Source organism: Pan paniscus, chromosome 1 (genome assembly GCF_029289425.2).
Source record: "Pan paniscus chromosome 1, NHGRI_mPanPan1-v2.0_pri, whole genome shotgun sequence".
NCBI lineage: Eukaryota > Metazoa > Chordata > Mammalia > Primates > Hominidae > Pan > Pan paniscus.
In genome coordinates, this window is record NC_073249.2 from 29,498,864 (window position 1) to 29,517,880 (window position 19,017).

Consider the following 19,017-nt stretch of genomic DNA (forward strand, 5'->3'; position numbering starts at 1 on the left):
TGCAAGTCACTGTGTCTCTCACAACACTGCCCAGAGCTGCAGGCAGAGCAGGTGGCAGGAGAGGGAAGGAGACAGAAGAGCAGACATACAGCATTGCCTTTGCCTTCCCAGGAGCTAGTTCATTTCCCAATTGAGGAAATAAGATAAACATATACAAAGAAATTTGTGATATATACTGGATATGTTTTTAGTAAAGTAATATATTTAAAAACAGATATTTTTAAAAATAGAGGGCTACTTTTTGTGACTCATGCCTGTAATCTCACCACTTTGGGAGGCTGAAGTGGAAGGATTGCATAAGGCCAGGAGTTCAAGACCAGCCTGGGCAACATAGTGAGACCTCATTTTTAGAAAAATAAAAAAAAATATTTTTTATAAATAAATAAAAAAGTAAAGGTTGTAGTGTGTGCCTGTGGTCCCAGCTACTCAGTAGGCTGAGGTGGGAGGATCACTGGAGCCCTGGAGTTTGAGGCTGTAGAGAGCCATAAATATGCCACTGCACTCCAGCCTGGGAGACAGGGCAAGACTCTGTCTCTAAAAAAAACAAAAAAAAACCCCTGCAAGATAGTAATAACGATAGCAATATTTTCATAGCATTTACTGCATGCTAGAAATGTAAGTGTTCTAAGTGCTTTACTTATAATAATGCATTTTAATCCTTAAAATAATACAAAAAGGTACTATTATCATTTCTATTATACAGATAAGGAAACTGAGGCACAGGGAGGTTAGGTAATTGCCTAACGTCATGCAGTTAGTAAATGTCTAAACTAGGATTCAAACTAGCTGACTGCAAAACCTTTGCTCAAATCAGCATTGAATACCATCTCTCTAAATACGTACTCATTTTGGAAAGTATAGAAAATACAGAGAAGCCTAAATGAGATAATAGAAATCTTTCATAATTTGACCGTGGAAACTACCACTGTTAATATTTTCTTCTATATGCGGTGTAAAAAGAAAGATCATACCATACACACAGTTTAGCAATTTGCTTTTTCACTTAAAAATACCTTATGTACATTTCTTCATATCCTTAAATATGCAACTTACTTTTAAACAACTATATCCTATTCCATTACATCATTGATTTAACTATTTCCTTGTTGGTTCCATCTTTTTAATGAACACAAGGAGCATTGTCCAAACCATTCTTGTACATACATATTTGGTTATTTCTTTTAGGTTAAACTTTTAGTACTAGAATTGATAGTAAAGGTTTTTTTTGATCCATGTTGCCAAATTATCCCTTTTAAGAAAAGGCATTGCACTTTATACTACTATGGGAAGTTCATTCAAGTGTCCATTCCCTTGTATACTCAGCAACCCTGGGGACTTTTTTCTTGTCGTTGTTAGACTTACTTTCTTAAATGACTTTGTGTGGGCTAACAATGTGTGGAGAAAGAAGGTTAAGGGCAAATGTACCCATAGAGGTAGAACTAATTTCTTCCAGCTGTTCTTAGTAAGTAGGCAGCCATTTTGGTGAGAATGCTTAACGGAACCATATCCCTCCTGTAGTTCCATGTTTCAAATGCAGCGCTCACCTTGGCTTTTGTTTGCTCTTCTCTGTTATAGTGAGTAAACTCTCTGCTGTGCCTGGAATTAGCAGTGTACATGAAGTGCACATCTGGGAACTTGTAAGTGGAAAGATTATTGCCACCCTGCACATCAAGTATCCTAAGGACAGGGGATATCAAGATGCCAGCACAAAAATTCGAGAAATCTTCCACCGTGCGGGAATCCACAATGTGACCATCCAGTTTGAAAATGTGGACTTGAAGGAATCCCTGGAGCAGAAGGACTTACTGTTGCTCTGCAACTCACCCTGCATCTCCAAGGGCTGTGCTAAGCAGCTGTGTTGTCCCCCCGGGGCACTGCCTCTGGCCCACGTCAATGGCTGTGCTGAGCACAATGGTGGGCCCTCTCTAGACACATACGGAAGTGATGGCCTCAGTAGAAGAGACGCAAGAGAAGTGGCTATTGAAGTGTCTTTGGATGGCTGTCTGAGTGACCACGGACAAAGTCTTAACAAAACTCAGGAGGACCAATGTTATGTCAACAGCACGCATTTTTAATCTGGTACTCACATAATCAGACCATATAGACGAGGCACTTTGGAACCACAAGCTTGGCTCACAAAAAGAGCTTTCTGGGTTGTAGGCCCAGACTAGACTTGCAGCGTGCATGCTCTGTGTTCACTAGGGGTTGGCTGTTTGGGATTTTAGTTAAACGTGTCTGTGAATTTTTATGTAACTAACTCCTTTCCATTCCCCTGGGTGTCTCATGCTGCTCTTTGACTGTTTCAGCTTGAACATGCATTTTCTAAAGCAAACTGCACTAGTGTATATATCAGGGACATTAAAGTCTGGGACTGGGGCTCAATAGCTGCGGATACAGTGTTCAAAGAAGTTCTTGTTTCTAAACTGATTAGAACTTCTAGCTAATGCTCAGGTGAGATCATAGCTTAAATACATTGAAAAAACTAAAGTACCACAATAGCTGTATTTTTCCCAATCCCCTTAACAATCATAAAAGAGGCAAGTTAAGTATTTCTGGCACTGAAGAAATATCTTTTTTCTTTGATACATTTTTGAATAAATATAAAATGAATAACTATTAAGGTAGAAAATATTCTCAGAACATTCTAGAGGAGGTAAAGGTTAGTAGGAGGGCGTTGGCCATCTCTACATTTTGTGAGGTGAGAGAAAACTAATGTTTACTTTCTGCTGTGAACTGAACTGCAGCTATAGAATGTTTCAAATGCTTAAATATATAATACATTTTTTTCCATGGAAGTGAGGGAATATTTCAGCTTCCTTAAGTATGACACAAATACTCATATACTGTCTTTTAGAGTCAGTATAGTTGGAGTTGTTTTCATTTAGTGCTTTGATAATGATTTACTTATTTTTCCAAATTTCCTTTGACTTTTCTTTCATACGATTGCATTGATCTATGCAGCATTTACCAGAAAAGAGTATTCCTGGGATAGCAGAATGCATAACACTGAGTGTTAATTCTTGCGAAATAAATAAGCTAGACTGCCTTCTCTTTAATTAGATATTTTTAAAGTATTTATTATAGTTGTCAACTAGTAACTCAATGAAAAAGTTGATGCCCAAGGGAGAAATGAGAATTAGCTTAATTGCTGCCTTTAATGTGTTTTTGAGGAACTTAAAATTTTCTTTCATGTCTCTGATCCATATTACCAAGTTCAAATAAAATTTTTATAATCGGATTCAGACCCATAACCAAACTATGCTGGTAGTAGAGAAGCATCTGTCATGTATTTAACACATTGCTCAGACATCAGTATTTAAATCAGAACAGTCTCACAGGTATGAGAAAATGGGAAGTGCCTCACTAGACAACTAGTATCATCTCTGGTAGACTTCAAGGTTGTCTGAAAATAACCATCTCTTAGTGTGTAAAGTCCTGTTCAGAATCTGCACAGGATTTTTCAGAAGTGCTGGGTTGATAATGAAGGCACCATCCACAGTTTTTTAGAACAAACATCATATTTAAACAATATATCTTAGTCCTAAATTTGAAGGCTAAAATAAATAAGCAGCTATGATCCGTAGGATAGGAAATTATTATTTTTTTCTTTTTTTGTAGAGACAGGGTCTCGCTATGTTGCCCAGCTGGCCTTGAACTCCTAGCCTCAAGTGATTCTCCCGCCTTGGCCTCCCAAAGCACTGGGAGAACAGGCATGAGCCACTGCACCTGGCCAGGAAATTTTTTATTCCTTGAAAATGTATTATCTGAGTTTAAATTGGCTGTGAAGTAGGTAAATAGAAAAATGCCTAAAAATGTTTTTATTTCTAGGAGCTTATTGGGCTAGGTTATATGCACTTTATAAGCTCAAAGGGGTTAATAAGTAAGAATTTCTATTTTTAGTATTAAAAGTGTGGCATGTACTCACACAAAACAGTGCATCCTTTTAAGAAACTCAGCATGGAGATCAGTGGGCCAGATTCTCCTACATAAACATTGGTTGAAATTCCTTAGAGCCAAAAAAGAAATTTTTCTCTGACTTCCAAATTTGAAGGTCTAATTTGATTTCACATCATTCTGCCTTTATTAAAAGGGAAAATTATAATTTCACAGTTTTTGTGCAACTGGCTGAAGGAATGGATATTAGTTTGCATTTAAACACTGTTCTTTAATCTCTAAAATATTTTTCTGGGTAAGAAAAGGCACTTAATTCCACTGTAATTAAACCTAACTTCAGAAAAGTATCTTGATAGACAGTTATACCAGATTATGGCCTGGAGTCAATATGAAATAATACCTTTTTAAGACAGTTTGGCTGACTGCATTTAATAATGTCCAATCATGCTAAGTGCAATAATTTTGTATTGGGTTGAGTGGCTTGCATTTGCCACCTGTGGCACGTGATGCCTGCTGTATGCTATTTTCACTTGGGTTTCACTCTCTCTTTAATTGTCCTGCCTTTTAATTATCCCAAGGAAATACAAGAGTTTTCTTTTTCCCTTTAAATCAGCCCTGCTTGGTGGCAGTAGCAGCTGATAAATAGATTTAAAACAGCACTGTTTTCCTTTAAGATTAGAAAAACACTGGCACTCAGTTTGGTGCTCCTGTATACTTAGGTTATTTACAGAAAATCCCCTCCTCCCCGCCTTTTTTTAAAGAACTGACATAATTTTTTGTTTTTGTTTGTTTGTTTTTTTGAGACGGAGTCTTGCTCTGTCGCCCAGGCTGGAGTGCAGTGGTGCTATCTCAGCTCACTGCAAGCTCTGCCTCCTGGGTTCACCCCATTCTCCTGCCTCAGCCTCCCGAGTAGCTGGGATTACAGGTGCTCGCCACCACGCCCGGCTAATTTTTTGTATTTTTAGTAGAGATCGGGTTTCACCATGTTAGCCAGGATGGTCTCGATCTCCTGACCTCGTGATCCGCCCACCTTGGCCTCCCAAAGTGCTGGGATTACAGGCGTAAGCCACTGCGCCCAGCCAGAACTGACATAATTTTTAAGTCTACGGCATATTTTGTGTGTCAGCTCAGGGACCAGTTGTCCTGTGTGCTAACCTAGCCTTCTACACGGCCCTACTGCACTTCTGTTTCTATAGAAACAGTCCTTTCCACATTATTTTAGCATTGGCCATAGGAAATACTGTCTGCTTCATTTTCTGAATCTCAACATTGTTTTTGAAAATATAATTAATTTTTTTCATGATATTGGGCCATTATGAATACCTACAGGCTCCATTGTTGACAGAAAATAAAATTACTCTCTTCTTGATAAAATATCAATAAAGTAGGGAGACATTATTTGAGGAAGAATTAAGAATATTCTCCATATTTAGTTCTTTTTTTTTTTTCTTTTTTTTTTTTTTTTGCCATTGGCAGAGCAAATTCCAGTGGTGGTAAATCAAGAACTCTAAAGTTCAGTAGAGAGAGGTGTTTTGAATGTCAAGGAAATCACTGAGGTAGATTTGGGATTACAATAAGACAGCTGCCCTGTGAGGTCATAAGAGCTTTTGTGAGGCTTACTCCAGGGGTTCTCAGTCTTGGCATTACTGACATTTTGAATTGGATGTGTTCTTGCTCTTGATGTGTGGGTTGTGTATTGTAGGATGTTTAGCAGCACCCCTGACCGCTATGCATAAGTGCCGGTACTGTCCCCCCAAGTTGTGACAACCAATGTCTCCAGACATTGCCACATATAACCTGGGAAAAAAAATTGCCCCAAGTTCTGAGCCACTGGGTAGAACTAAGGATAGTTTAGGGACAATGTTAATGAAAGCCTCTCCAAAGTCCCATAGTCTTTTTAATAATTAATTCTGCAGAATTTGCTCTTTAAAAACATATTTTTAAAGGCAAGACCAGCCTATTCATAAAAATTGCAGTTGTTTCCACATAAGAACTTTGGATATTTAAAGAAAAATGTAATTTGAAATGAAAAGCCCTTATAAATCCCTTTATACTTATCAGTCATTATAACAGTAAATGAAATGAAGAAAAAGCATTTGGTGTCACTCTTCTGTGCTGATCTCTTTAACTCCTGAATATCCTCAATTTGATGAGCCCACTATCAAATGAGACTGGATAGTTATCAGCACAATTGATTCATGGGGTTGAGATGTTTAAATCTCCTTCATATTTAAAATGATCGATTTTAAACTTGATGTTGTTAATTCTTCTTAGTTCCTGGTAAGCAGCTCATCTTAGTGCTAATGACAAGTTCAGATGTTAAAAAAATCTTTATCATTTATGGCTAATTTTATCCTTTGCCAAATCATATCTATTTTCTTCAAGAGAGCAAAATACATTTCCTGATTTCAAAGTATTCTGTTTTTAAATATATCTTCACATTCCTGTAGTAAAAGACTGCAAAAAAAAAAAAACAAAAAACAAACTGATGTAGAAAAAATGAAGAGACATGACCTGATTTGAATTTTGAGTTTGGATGAATGATCGCGGACTGCATGCCTGCTCTATAGAAGTCATGCACCTGATAAAGTGTCACGTATTTGTGCTTCTTAGTTTATTTACCCTCGAGTAGCCACAGGTAGAAATGAGGTTGTCAAACCAGGAATATAGTTTCTCAAGTGGAAATTGCATTGAAAGATAATCCTCAATGTAATCTGCATGTTCTTACCCATCTGGAGTTTAGATAATGCAGACGAGTCATTTTCTGGTGCTTCTCTTTTCATGTGTTTTATTTCGTACCTTTTTGTTTACATGGAACTTTCTTGAATGTTTGCTAGATGATCAACTGTCACCTCTTAGTACAAAGCCATGCCAGACACTGCACCTACTCTGCACTCTAATGAGAACAATCCGGAAAGGATGATTTTCAAGGGAGAGTGACCTCTTCCTGGAGATCTGAGGTTATGTTACAGTATTGTGGAGTTTTGTTGCTTAAAATTCTCCTCCTGTCCTCACAGGCAATTTTGCTAGAGTTGCAATCCTCACATTTGAGAGAACTGTCAAAACTCTAAGACATAAAGTTTAAATAACTCATTAATAATTGCATGTGAATCCCCCAGTAATGTATGTACATGAGCATACCTTTCAAAGATGTTCAATGGTGCTGTAAATAAAATTTTTTTAAAAAATAGAAACATGACTGAGATATGTCTGTGGCAATTAAACAGATAACTGAAAGTAGCAGAACTCATTTTGTCTTTGTCACTTACCCTGGTAAGTTTATTATTCAGTAACTCCTTGGGTTGGTTTTAATAATTTGGGCCTATTTCTGTTTTTCTGTTTTGCTAGTCTCCTTCACACCCCTTCTTCTGTCACCCAGGCTGGAGTGCAGTGGCACCATCTGGGCTCACTGCCACCTCCGCCTCCCAGATTCAAGCGATTCTCCTGCCTAAGCCTCCTGAGTAGCTGAGATTAACGGCGCCTGCCACCATGCCTGGCTAATTTTTTATTTTTAGTAGAGACGGGGTTTCACCATGTTGGCTAGGCTGGTCTTGAACTCCTGACCTCAAGTGATCCACCCTCCTCAGACTCCCAAAGTGCTGGCATTACAGGCATGAGCCACCATGCCCCGCCCTGATTTGGTTTTCTAGAAAGACCGTTTTGGCCCTGGGCTCTGACCGATTTGGCTCAGTAGGCTTCGTGTAGAAGGGAAAGCTGTTTGGATTCAGGGAAGATAGAGAGGCCTGGCTTATTTTGGAGAGGGTCTCTGGATTTGAAATCTCTCCAATGGATTGACTGTAATCTTTATAAATGTTGGATTAGAGGAACAATCTTCCAGTTTTTTCAATTGCTTTTATCAATTAATTGATTTATCAGCATACACTTATTGCAAAGTGTGTGCAAGTGATTCTTGTCTTCAAGGAGTTTATAGTCCACATGTGAAGTTAAGTAAGGCCGTGCAACTTAGTGGGAGTTTAAGGGCAGCTGTGTATAGCCTGTGATTGCTCAGATAACCTTGTGCTGGATGCGTTCTGGTGCTCAAATGTGCACATTCCAACCCCTGGGTAGCGTCTGCAATAAAAGGGGGCTACACGACATTTCATGACTATCAGTTTCTTTCAACAATAAGAGTCTGTAGCATGAAGCAGAGGACTGAACCCAGGAGTTAGAGTACAGACTCTCTATTCCACTGAGAATCCCACCTACCCTCTGTCTCCTACCCTGCAGAATAGTTTTTTCATACCACTATTATGTTGTAACATTAAGTTATGCATTTACTTATTTTCAGTCTCTCTCACTAGATAAGGCTTTACATAATCCACCACTGTGTTCTTCAGCCCCTATCACAGTATTTGGAACAGTACCTGGCACATAGTGGTAGCTCCATAAATATTTACTGAATGAATGAATGAATGAATGAAACAAACACAAGAATGAAGGAAAATTTCAACTCTTGGTGTTAGTAGTTACAGGCTTCGAACAAATTCTATAACTTCATTGAGCTTCAGTTTTCTTATTTATAAATGAGGCTAATGATGAAAACCTGTGGTACCTACCACAGGGTTGTAGGAATTAAAGGAGACGATGCATATGAGAACAGATTTAAATGTCAATGGATCTTATTCTTTCACACTTTCAATCTGGCATTCATATTTTTCCTGTTCTTATCCTGCCTCCTGCCATCTAGGTAACTCCATTTTGTCAATTAATTAAACATCAATGCTAAACAGCACTAAATGGTAGTATAAGCAACAGGGTGAAAGTGAAGAAGAAAGAATGAAGAGTCAAGGACAGCTTCACAGAAGAGCTGGCATTTGAAATCAGCTGTGGAGTGGTTCAGCGAGTGGAGAAAGAGGGAAAGGACCTTCCGAATTGAGAGCTTAGTTTTAATTCTTTAGGCAATTGCCCTTAAAGCTTTGGTGGGAGGAGTGTGAGAGGGCAAATTGGGGAAATGCCAAGAATGGAATATTTTCAGAAGACAATTTTCTCCAAAAATCTTCCTCAGCTGCTCTATGTTGCTCTGTACAGAGCGTTTCACCTGACACGCACTGAGCCACTAGCATCTCCAGTCCTGCCCAGGATGCTGAGCTCCATCAGAGAAGGACTCACTGTTGTTAAGTCAAGTTTAGCCTAAAGCTGCCTCCTTACATATTTAACTTCAGCCTAAAGGTTTCTCTGTACATCATGAACTATAGCTAGTGGAAGTGGAACCAGATTGTAGCCCACACTTGCGCCAGTCACCGAGTTTTGGCCAATCAAATGTGGCTCTGTTCCCAGGCTGCAGTGCAGTGGCCCAATCCTGGCTCACTGCAACTTTCGCCTCCCAGGTTCAAGCCATTCTCCTGCCTCAGCCTCCCAAGTAGTTGGGACTACAGGGACAGGCCACCATACCAGGCTAAGTTTTCTGTATTTTTAGTAGAGACAGGGTTTCACCATGTTGGCCCAATGGTCTTGAACTCCTGATCTCAGGTGATCCACCCACCTCGGCCTCCCAAAGTGTTGTGATCACAGGCGTGAGCCACCATGCCCAGCCTATCCTAATTTTGAAATCAGCTTTCCTTGACTCTTCTCTGTTCCTTTCAGTGGGAGCATGCTGCCCCAGATTCCCCCTTACCCCCTGGCTTATCCCCACAAACCAGCTCAAACCTTGCAGCCATGTTTAATGCTGCCTTTACTCTTATCCTATGTCTAACTCATCATTATGCTCAACTAATGCTCCCTGCAAAGTACTACTCATGTCAGCGCCTCCTTTCCATTCCTGCCTGTTCCTCAGGTTCAGCTGTATCACCTCAGCCTGTACTGTTGCAGGAGCCTCTTGGCCAGCTCCCAGCCACCCCTAAACTTCCTCTTGTCAACCCTCTTGCTTCCCTCTGCTCCAGGAGGAGGGACAAACTCCCCCAGCCTGTCACTGTGGTTTCCTTCTCACCCCAGCACCCCCCAGGGTTTATCTTCTTCAGCAGACAAGCAGAGCACAAAGATACCTAAGGAAGTTAGAATGTGAGAGGGTGCAAGGATGCATTTTCTCTATAGGTTAGTGAATCGAGTTTTGTATGAGCTGGGGAGAGAGTATTATAGAGTAGTCTGTTTCTTCTATGCCAAAAGTCTTTCTTCTTTTTTTTCTTTTTTCTTTTTGATTTTTACATTACACTTACCAAGTTATTTCTTTTCTGGTTTCTCTTTCTGGCTGACTTCCTTTTCTATGTGAGTGTGTCATTTTGCCCCAAAGCTGACTTCCTGTGGATGACCAACTGCGACCTTCCTTGACTAGTGTCCTGATTCCAGAGCACACTCTGATATTGACATATCCCATGAGCGTAAGCAGAGCCATGGCCTCTCTCATCTTGTGTGAGGCAAAAAAGAGGGTGGACTTTCCTTTATCTCATATTTTCACCACATGGTCACATATGTGGCTGTGACATAATAATGAACTCCAATATAGAGCCAAAATATTTGGCACATTGCACAATTCTTTTAGGCTTGAAAATGCAAGAGTAGATTTGCATGGGATTTATAACCACAGGGCTGGGTGGGGACGAGGTGAAGGTGGGGGAGCAAATTGTCCCAGGGGCTAAGGTCGATAGAGGCTTGCAGTGGTGCTGATAACAACCAGGTCTCCTATCTGCCTCAGAAAACTGGGGCCAAAAGAAGACCACGAGTCTGTAGATGTCATCTGATGCCCAAAAGCATTCAGAAAAAAAAACTGTTGACTCTTTTGGAAGGCATGATGATTGAGAATGTTTTATAGCATTTACTTTCCATTGTTAAAAACTGCACTATTGGCTGGGCGCCGTGGATCACGCCTGTAATCCTAGCACTTTGAGAAGCCAAGGCGGGTGGATCACTTGAGGTCAGGAGTTCAAGACCAGCCTGGCCAACATGGTGAAACCTCATCTCTACTAAAAATAAAAAAATTAGCCAGGCATGGTGGTGGGCACCTATAATCCCAGCTATTCGGGAGGCTGAGGCAGGAGAATCACTTGAGCCTGGGTTGCGGAGGTTGCAGTGAGCTGAGATGGCACCACGCACTCCAGCCTGGGTGTCAGAGAGAGACGCTGTCTCAAAAACAAAAACAAAAATAAAAACAAAAAAATTGCACTTTATAACACGTCCTGAGTGGGGAGACATGACTTGACCCATGGTATGACTAATGTTAAGTTATAGATAAGTGTTTACAGAGAGATTTTATTATAAAAATCAATACATACTATGAACTATAGTTTAAGGTTTAAACATTCTGGTCTTGAAATCTGCCTGCTTTCAAATCCTAGCTCTACTATTTGTTAGTTATTTGACCTGTGAAAGTAAATTGCCAGAGAATTTGAAAAGTTCTCTGGGCCTCATTTGTGCCATGTGTGGAATGGAGGCAATTAGATTTCCTGCCTCATGAGATTGTCGTGCAGACTAAAGGAAATGCGGAACGCTCAACACAGAGCCTGGGTCTCTAAATGCTATATGAATGCTATTAGCAAATCTTCTTTAAATGCCAACTTTAATTAATAAGTAAAATTTGAGCCAGAGTTATTCCAATTGTTAACTCACTACTTGTGAAATGTCAAAAATATATGGTGTAGATTAGCCTGAGTGCCAGCACCCAGTTAGATTTGAAATGGCAGAGGCTGTATTACATGACTTTACCAAAGAACTATACAGACCTGGACGCAGAACCCTGCTTCTCCACCCCCAAATTCCAAGGGCCCTTATTTCTAAGAAAACACAATTCAATGCTGAAGGGCTTCAACAAAATACCAGGGCTTGATACAACAGGACCTCACCTCCCAGCCATACACAGGTGGCATCTCGAACAGTAATGTCAATTGCTAGAGGGCTACTGAGTCCAGGGTTCCAGTCAGAGGCAGCGAAGGCTTCAGCTGACTCTGGGTGAACCTCCATTCTGTCAATGCCTTCCAGCTAGAGACGAACACACCTGTGGTTGAATGAGTTGGGTTTAATAATTGATGCCAAGAGGAGAAGGTACACCATGGGGAACCACGGGGCATATCAGCAAGAGGGTATTCACAAACTTGAGGATTTGGGTTCATGTTAGGTGATTTTGGGGGAGGATTAAAGGAAATGAGGCTTTGCTGTCAGCAAGTGGGGATAGCTCTGACCAGGTATCTTAATAAATCCTATCTTTAAGGGAAGCGGGGAGGAATGAAGCAAGGCTCAAGTTTTAATTGGGAGCTGTTGTCACTTTTTTCTTTTTTTGAGACAGAGTCTAGCTCTGTTGCTTAGGCTAGAGTGCAGTGGCAGGCCCATAGCTCACTGCAGCCTCGACCTTCTGGGCTCAAGTGATCCTCCCACCTCAGCCTCCTGAGTAGCTGGGACTACAGGATTGGACTACCACTCTTCGCTAGTTTTTTTTAATTTTTTTTATTAGAGACAAGGTCTTGCTATGTTGCCAGGCTGGTCTTGAACTCCTGAGCTCAAGTGATCTTCCTGCCTCTGCCTCCCTCTGCAGTGGCTCACACCTGTAATCCCAGCACTTTGGTAGGCTGAGGCTGCTGTCACTCATTTTATCCAGGGTGGGGTCTGGGATTTTAGGGATTTGCACAGTGCTCTTGTTTTTGTCTGTGCTGAGATGGTATTACAGAGTGATCTTGTTTCTCACCTCACTTCATCACAGTCACGGTGGCCTCTTGTCTGGTGCTGGTGTTCTGAGAGATGGTTTGTGCTCCACAGGAGAATACAATGGCTTAGCTGGGAGAGCCAGGCCAGTCCCACCAACACCAAGGTCTTGTATAGTATCAGTTTCCAGTTGCCAGGGGTGTACTTTTCTTTTTAGTATGTTCTCAGTACTTAATATATTTGTGGTACATTTTAATGAAGCAGGCTATGCGCATTGAAATCCTGGCTGAAAGGACACTTAGAAGCTATGTGACCCTGGAAAGTTACTCCACCTTTTGAGGCATCAGTATCTTCCACATTTTATATGTGAGGTCTATACGTGGCCTCCCAGGGGTGCTGTGAAGATTAAATGAGATAATGCATGTTCCTGACAAATAGTGATTTAAAAACTTAGCTATTTTTGTTGAGTCCTTCTGTATAGTTTGGCCTCCATGGCTTTCCGATTTTAAGACATGGATCAAATGCATTCTCTCTCTCTTTTTTTTTTTTTTTTTTTTTTGAGATGAAGGCTTGCTCTGTTGTCCAGGCTGGAATGCAGTGGCATGATCTCGGCTCACCGAAACCTCCGCCTCCCAGGTTCAAGTGATTCTCCTGCCTCAGCCTCCTCCGAGTAGCTGGGACTACAGGCACGAGCCACCATGCCCAGCTAATTTTGGCATTTTTAGTGGAGATGGGGTTTCACCATATTGGCCAGGCTGGTCTCAAACGCCTGACCTCAAGTGATCTACCTGCCTAGGCCTCCCAAAGTGCTGGGATTACAGGCGTGAGCCACCGCACGCAGCCTGCATTCTCTCATTTTGCTTCATTTTATTTCCTTGCATCATGTGACTTTTTTTTTTTTTTTTAAGTTTTAAGTATCATGATCAGAAGGCCTGCCAGATGCATAAGGTTATTTCTTCCTTTGTATTGACTTCTAGGAAATAATCTTACGTTACTGCAGCCATTACTGTCATGCTTACTGCTATGATGGTGTCAAACAACAGAGCCAGAGAGAGTCCGGCCACAGTGTGCATCATAGCATGGGAGCTCACACCGCTTGTGAGGGACCGGGTTATCATCCTGGCTATCTGCTCATCAATGAATGTTTGTTGAACACATTGAATGTTGTTGAATTCATTGAATGAATGAATGAATGAATGAATGTAAACAGTGAAGCTTAGTTTACTTCTCATCTCACATTCCATCAAGCAGGTATTTTCTTTATTCTTCGATATCAACATTCCACTGGGGCTTTGCTGCACAATTATTGAGTGATGCTCAACACTTCAGTGGAAAGAATGCTACAAGTGAGTTATCTGTGGTTCCCAAGAGGCGACAGCACAGAGCGGGGCAGGCCTCCTATCTCCCCTTTACACGGCCCGGGACTCAGGCTTCCACACCCACATCCATTTCAGGCCATCACATTGGAACAGATGTTTTTAGCCTCTTTGCTCATTGATAAGAAAGTATTCTTTGTTTTATTTTGGAGCTCTGTGACATCTCCTGCTTTCCTTTGTCACCTCCCTTTATATGTTCTTTTTGCCTTTCTTAGATCCTTTTTTATTACTAAGTGGCAATAGAACAAAAGAGTGCAGGAGCAAGTAAAGTGAGAGAAAGCCAAATCTCAGAGGAAAACATGTTTAACAAAACAACCACATATGGTTTGTTCTTCAACTTGCTTTTAAAAATTAACAATATATTCTGGTGATCTTTCCCAGACAAGACATAAAGATTTACCTCATTTTTATTAACAGTTATATAATATTCCATTATGCAGCCATATCAACTTAAATATCTACTCTCTTGTTGATAAATTTTACTTCCTTTAGAAAATCTTATAAGCTTTAAGTACCATTGGCATAACTCTGACACTTTCTGGTATTAGGTATGTGTGGATTTTGTCTTAATGTCCCTAAAACACTTCTTCTTTATGCTTTTTGCTCTCTCTGTCCCCAGTTTCCTATAATGAGTATATACTACTTATATAATATCATGAAAAAGTTATTTAAAAATAGTATTAATCTCATAAATATTTTCTTGAGTTCTGATTCCAATGACACTTATTGCTACTACTAATCCATTTAATATTTGATTATATGTTTGATATCTTCAAATAAATAGCTTTTTTCTTGAGAACACAAAATATATATTAATAATCATAAAAATAACAATAACATTGACTCAGTACCTCTATGTGGGAGGTACTTGACTTGTACATATGATCTCATTTAATCCTCACAAAATCCCTGAAGAGTCGGTTCCCTTTTTACTAATGAGGAAAATAAAGCTCAGAGAGCTTATTTTATTATATTTTATTTTGAGACAGAGTTTCCCTCTGTCACCCAGGCTGGAGTGCAGTGGTGTAATCTTGGCTCACTGCAACTCTGCCTCCTGGGTTTAAGCGATTCTCCTGTCTCAGCCTCCCAAGTAGCTGGGATTACAGACATGTGCCACCACGCCCAACGAATTTTTGTATTTTTAGTAGTGACAGGGTTTCGCCATGTTGGCCAGGCTGGTCTCAAACTCCTGACCTCAGGTGATCTGCCTGCCTCGGCCTCCCAAAGTGCTGGGATTATAGGTGTGAGCCACCGCACCCGGCCAGCTCAGAAAATTGAAATGCGTTGTTCAACTCAGCTACAGTGGAGCCAGGATTAGAGCCAAGCTATTTTCAATTTCAGTGCCTCTGCCCTTTTCACTGTTCTGTGATGCCCTCCACTTCAGAATCTACCGAAGTCCCCAACATAGGGATGGACACACGATTGATGTTTAATTAAAAAGTGTTGGTTTAACTATTATTGAGGACAATAACTTTCTCTAAAGTCATAACCTGGTCAGCATACCCAAGCCAGTCTCCTCAAAGACCAATGCTATATGATATGTCCTGACCAGCGATGCTTCTTTTTTTATATTATTAGCCACTGGATTCTCTTCAGCATTTGGCCTTGACACATCACAAGAAGAAGGAGAAAAGCAAACTGGGGAAAAGGTGAAGTGGTTTCTTGAAGCAGTAACGTATGGTGGAAGACAGAGGCCGAAGCTCAGTAGATCCAAGGGAATGACTCCTACAGAACTGAGGCTATTGATTGGTATTGAAATGTGGGGTGCCTATTCGTTGTCACCCTTATCTAAAAGTTGTTCATTAGAATTCATAATTGCCTTGTCATAAAAGAGGGCTTGCATTTTGAACTGCTGGGCAAGCGAAAACTCTGGACTTTTTAATGTTTTTGAACAGCCTACTCCTTATGAAAGCAACCACACCTCATGGCGATCTCATCAGTTCTCTGGAAAGCAAGTCATGCATTTAGAGGCAGGTCATGCAGCAGAGACGTGGTCTTCCCTCTTTCTCCACAGTGCTCTTCTCTATGAGAGCTCTAAGTACTTTAGATATACAGTAAATCCGTCCTTAACTACAAGTTCTTACTCCACTAAATTCTAACATAAGACGATTTGCTTCTGTATACCTTTTCAATATCTGGGAGAATTTGGATTCTAGAACATGCAAATTGCATGTCAACTCCCGCGAGGGTAATTTGGAAGAACAGGGAGCTAGGTATTTGGAATAGAGACAAGGATATAGTTGACAGAGCAGAATTAGAGCCCTTTGCATGGACTTCTTAGGAAAGATAAAAGCAAATGAGGGAAATGAAACCTTGGCCTTGGGACTGCATGTGCGTCAGAGGAGCCAGGAGTAGGCAAGGTCAGGGACTTTGAAATGCAGAGACCAGGAGAGGGGCTAAGGGGATAAAAGCCTAGATGTATGTCCTGGGGTAAGACTGAATGGTGAGTCCTGGAAGTTAGGGGTTAACATAGCCATGTGTTAACCTTGGAAAAGCATTTAACACTTGGCTCAGAAAAAAAGCACATTGCAATATGAGGACTATCTGTTTAAGAAAACAACTCAAAATGTACCAACAACTTATTTTCAAAATTAGGGAGATCATGGACCTTTTCTAGCAAGCAAGTGATGATAGCATGAAAAAACATGGCACCTTTATTACTTATTTACAATGTATAATTATTATTACTATCGCTTACACTTTGCACTTTCTTTGTAGGTTTATTTTAGTGGATGTATAATATTTACTAGGCCTTTCATTCTCACCTTTGCCTTCAATTGAAATTTCATAAATAAGGTTTTAAGTCCTCTTCTAGTCCTACACTGAAAAGTTCTCCTATCCGGGAACTTTTTAGATACCCAACACCATTGTTCAGGGAGAGTGTTCTGGTTTATGAATGACTAGTAATAACATCAAAAGGATGCAAAATACGACAACAAAAAATAGGCATGGGTACAAAAGAATAACCAAAAATGCATATTTGCCATATTAACTTCATTTAAAGACGTTTTGAGAATGCAGCCCTCACTTGAATGAAAAGGAAGTTTGCACTGAGCTGAAACATTGAACTATAACAAAATTTGTTGTTGGGCTACTTAGATCCCCATTCTCAATTCCCTTTTCTCCTGCCTGCCTCCACTGTAAAGGCTGGAAATGCCACCTGCTTACTGTCCCAGCTTCACGTGCAGTTCGGGATTCCCATATGGCAGTTTTGGCTGATGGCAAGAATGCAGGAGTTTTTAGGTTTGGGAAAGAGAGAGTGCTGGGAAGGCCTTCATTTTTTTTCTTCACAAAAAGAAGAGATATAACTCTTATTTTCCTTTCTCTCTTCTTTTTCACTTGAATGCAGATTACATGCACAGAGCTATGATAACCATCTTGTGACCAAAAGAAAGGAAAAGACAAAAAAAAAAAAAGAAATTGATCACAGGGATGCAGTTTGTGATGTTGCTGGGCTGTGTAACCACAGTCAGCAGCTGCTGATCTCTAGGCTTCTTTTCATAGGAGAAGAGTAAACTTGTACTCTTTTAAATACATTGTTAGAAAGTCTTCTGTTACTTGAAGCTAGAAGCATTCCTAACTGATTCATAGTATTGTAATTTTCTTATTTCCTCATTGGCAAACATGAGTCTGTTCATGGAATTGTATTACCAATTGATAGTGCCTATGGGGAGTGTATATTGTTCCAGCCTTGTCTTTAATTCTTACGGATTCCTGAGTCGTATTTCTTTTTTCTTTTCTTTTTTTGAGGCAGAGTCTTGCTCTGTCACCCAGGCTGTAGTGCAGTGGCGAGACCTCAGCTCACTGCAACTTCCGCCTCCTGCCTCAGCTTCCCAAGTAGCTGGGAATTCAGGTGCACGCCACCATGCCTGGCTAATTTTTGTATTTTTAGTAAGACGGGTTTTCACCATGTTGCCCAGGCTGGTCTCAAATGCCTGACCTTAAGTGATCCACCCACCTCGGCCTCCCAAAGTGCTGGGATTACAGGCCCAAGTCATATTTCAAGAATCACAATATTTTAAATTGATATCCATATTATATATCCATGTTATAGGCTGTTTTATCTATCTAAAATAATTTCTCTGTGTTTTATATTGAAGGAGACAAAGATATTTTGTGAAAGTCAGGGAAAAATCTATCTATGTTTAAGAGTTTTTATAGCCTCATTAATACTTGGGGCTAAACAGTATACATTGTCATCTCATACTAAAACTCTCATGCAAGGTGGTGGGCAGAGTTCGATCCACTTTACAGGTGGAAAAATGGACTTAAATAGATTAAAACTATTATGCAAAATTTTACTGCAAATCAGGCTTGGGGGGAATAACAGAATATTTGCATTATATTAGGAAGCCTCAAGTATTTTCTTAATTTTTTAAGTCCTTAACAAGTGCCACAAAGCCTGGATTTATTTTGCCTACTTAATACATCTTTTACCATGTGGTCCTATGTCATCTCCTCCCTTTCTCCCTCCCTCCCTCCCTCCCTTCCTGTCTTCCTGCCTTCCTGCCTTCCTTCCTCCCTCTTTCCCTCCTTCCCTCCCTCCCCACTCCCTCCCTCCCCACCTTCCTCCCTCCCCCCTCCCTCCTCCCTCCTCCCCACCTCCCTCCCCACTCCGTCCTTCCCACCTCCCTTCCTTCCTTCTTATTTTAATTCCATCCTTTCAACTTTTGTGTAACCTGTTTTCAATCAAGTTTATTGTAAATCCCATTTTTTTTTTGAGAAGTAAAAACTTAAAAAGAAGATTAAATGATTGTCTCTTTGAGAATCAGGTCTTGAGTTTCTCTCGCCCATTTAGGCGACTTCTCCTTTTTCCTCAGATGAAACAATGAATTTCTATTTTGCTGTCACATTTTAGATGTGGAATCTGACTTTAGAGAAAGAACCCCTGGTTTTTGAGTCTTGGGCATGTCTTTTCAGCCTGGGCCTTCTTTTCTCCCTGTCAAATAAGGAAAGTGGGCTGAATGATCTCCTTTCCAGCACGTCCACCCTAGGATTCCATGGTTCATGCTGTGAGTTTCCTGGCCTTATTCTTGAGAGTCTTGAGGGTTTCTTGCTCTTCTGCTGTGTTATCCTTCTCTGTTTGTACAGCTGTGGCACATGATGAGTGTTTTGATTTTATTCTTGGCTAACTGTATTTCCCTTTAGCTTCCTGCTGATTTGTTTGTTTGTCTAAAGATTT

General features: G+C 40.5%; 1 protein-coding gene across 3 annotated transcripts in view; it reads left to right on the forward strand.

The window, feature by feature from the left end:
• Positions 1 to 6,379, forward strand: part of SLC30A10 (solute carrier family 30 member 10) — a 48,383-nt gene extending 42,004 nt beyond the window's left edge. For all 3 annotated transcript variants that reach the window (XM_034947099.4, XM_014343046.5, XM_055108016.2), the window contains exon 4: positions 1,576 to 6,379. In XM_034947099.4, the coding sequence (XP_034802990.1) occupies positions 1,576 to 2,075 (500 nt within the window). In that variant the 3' untranslated portion in view covers positions 2,076 to 6,379. The remainder of the gene's footprint in view (positions 1 to 1,575) is intronic.
• The last annotated feature ends 12,638 nt before the right edge of the window (positions 6,380 to 19,017 follow it).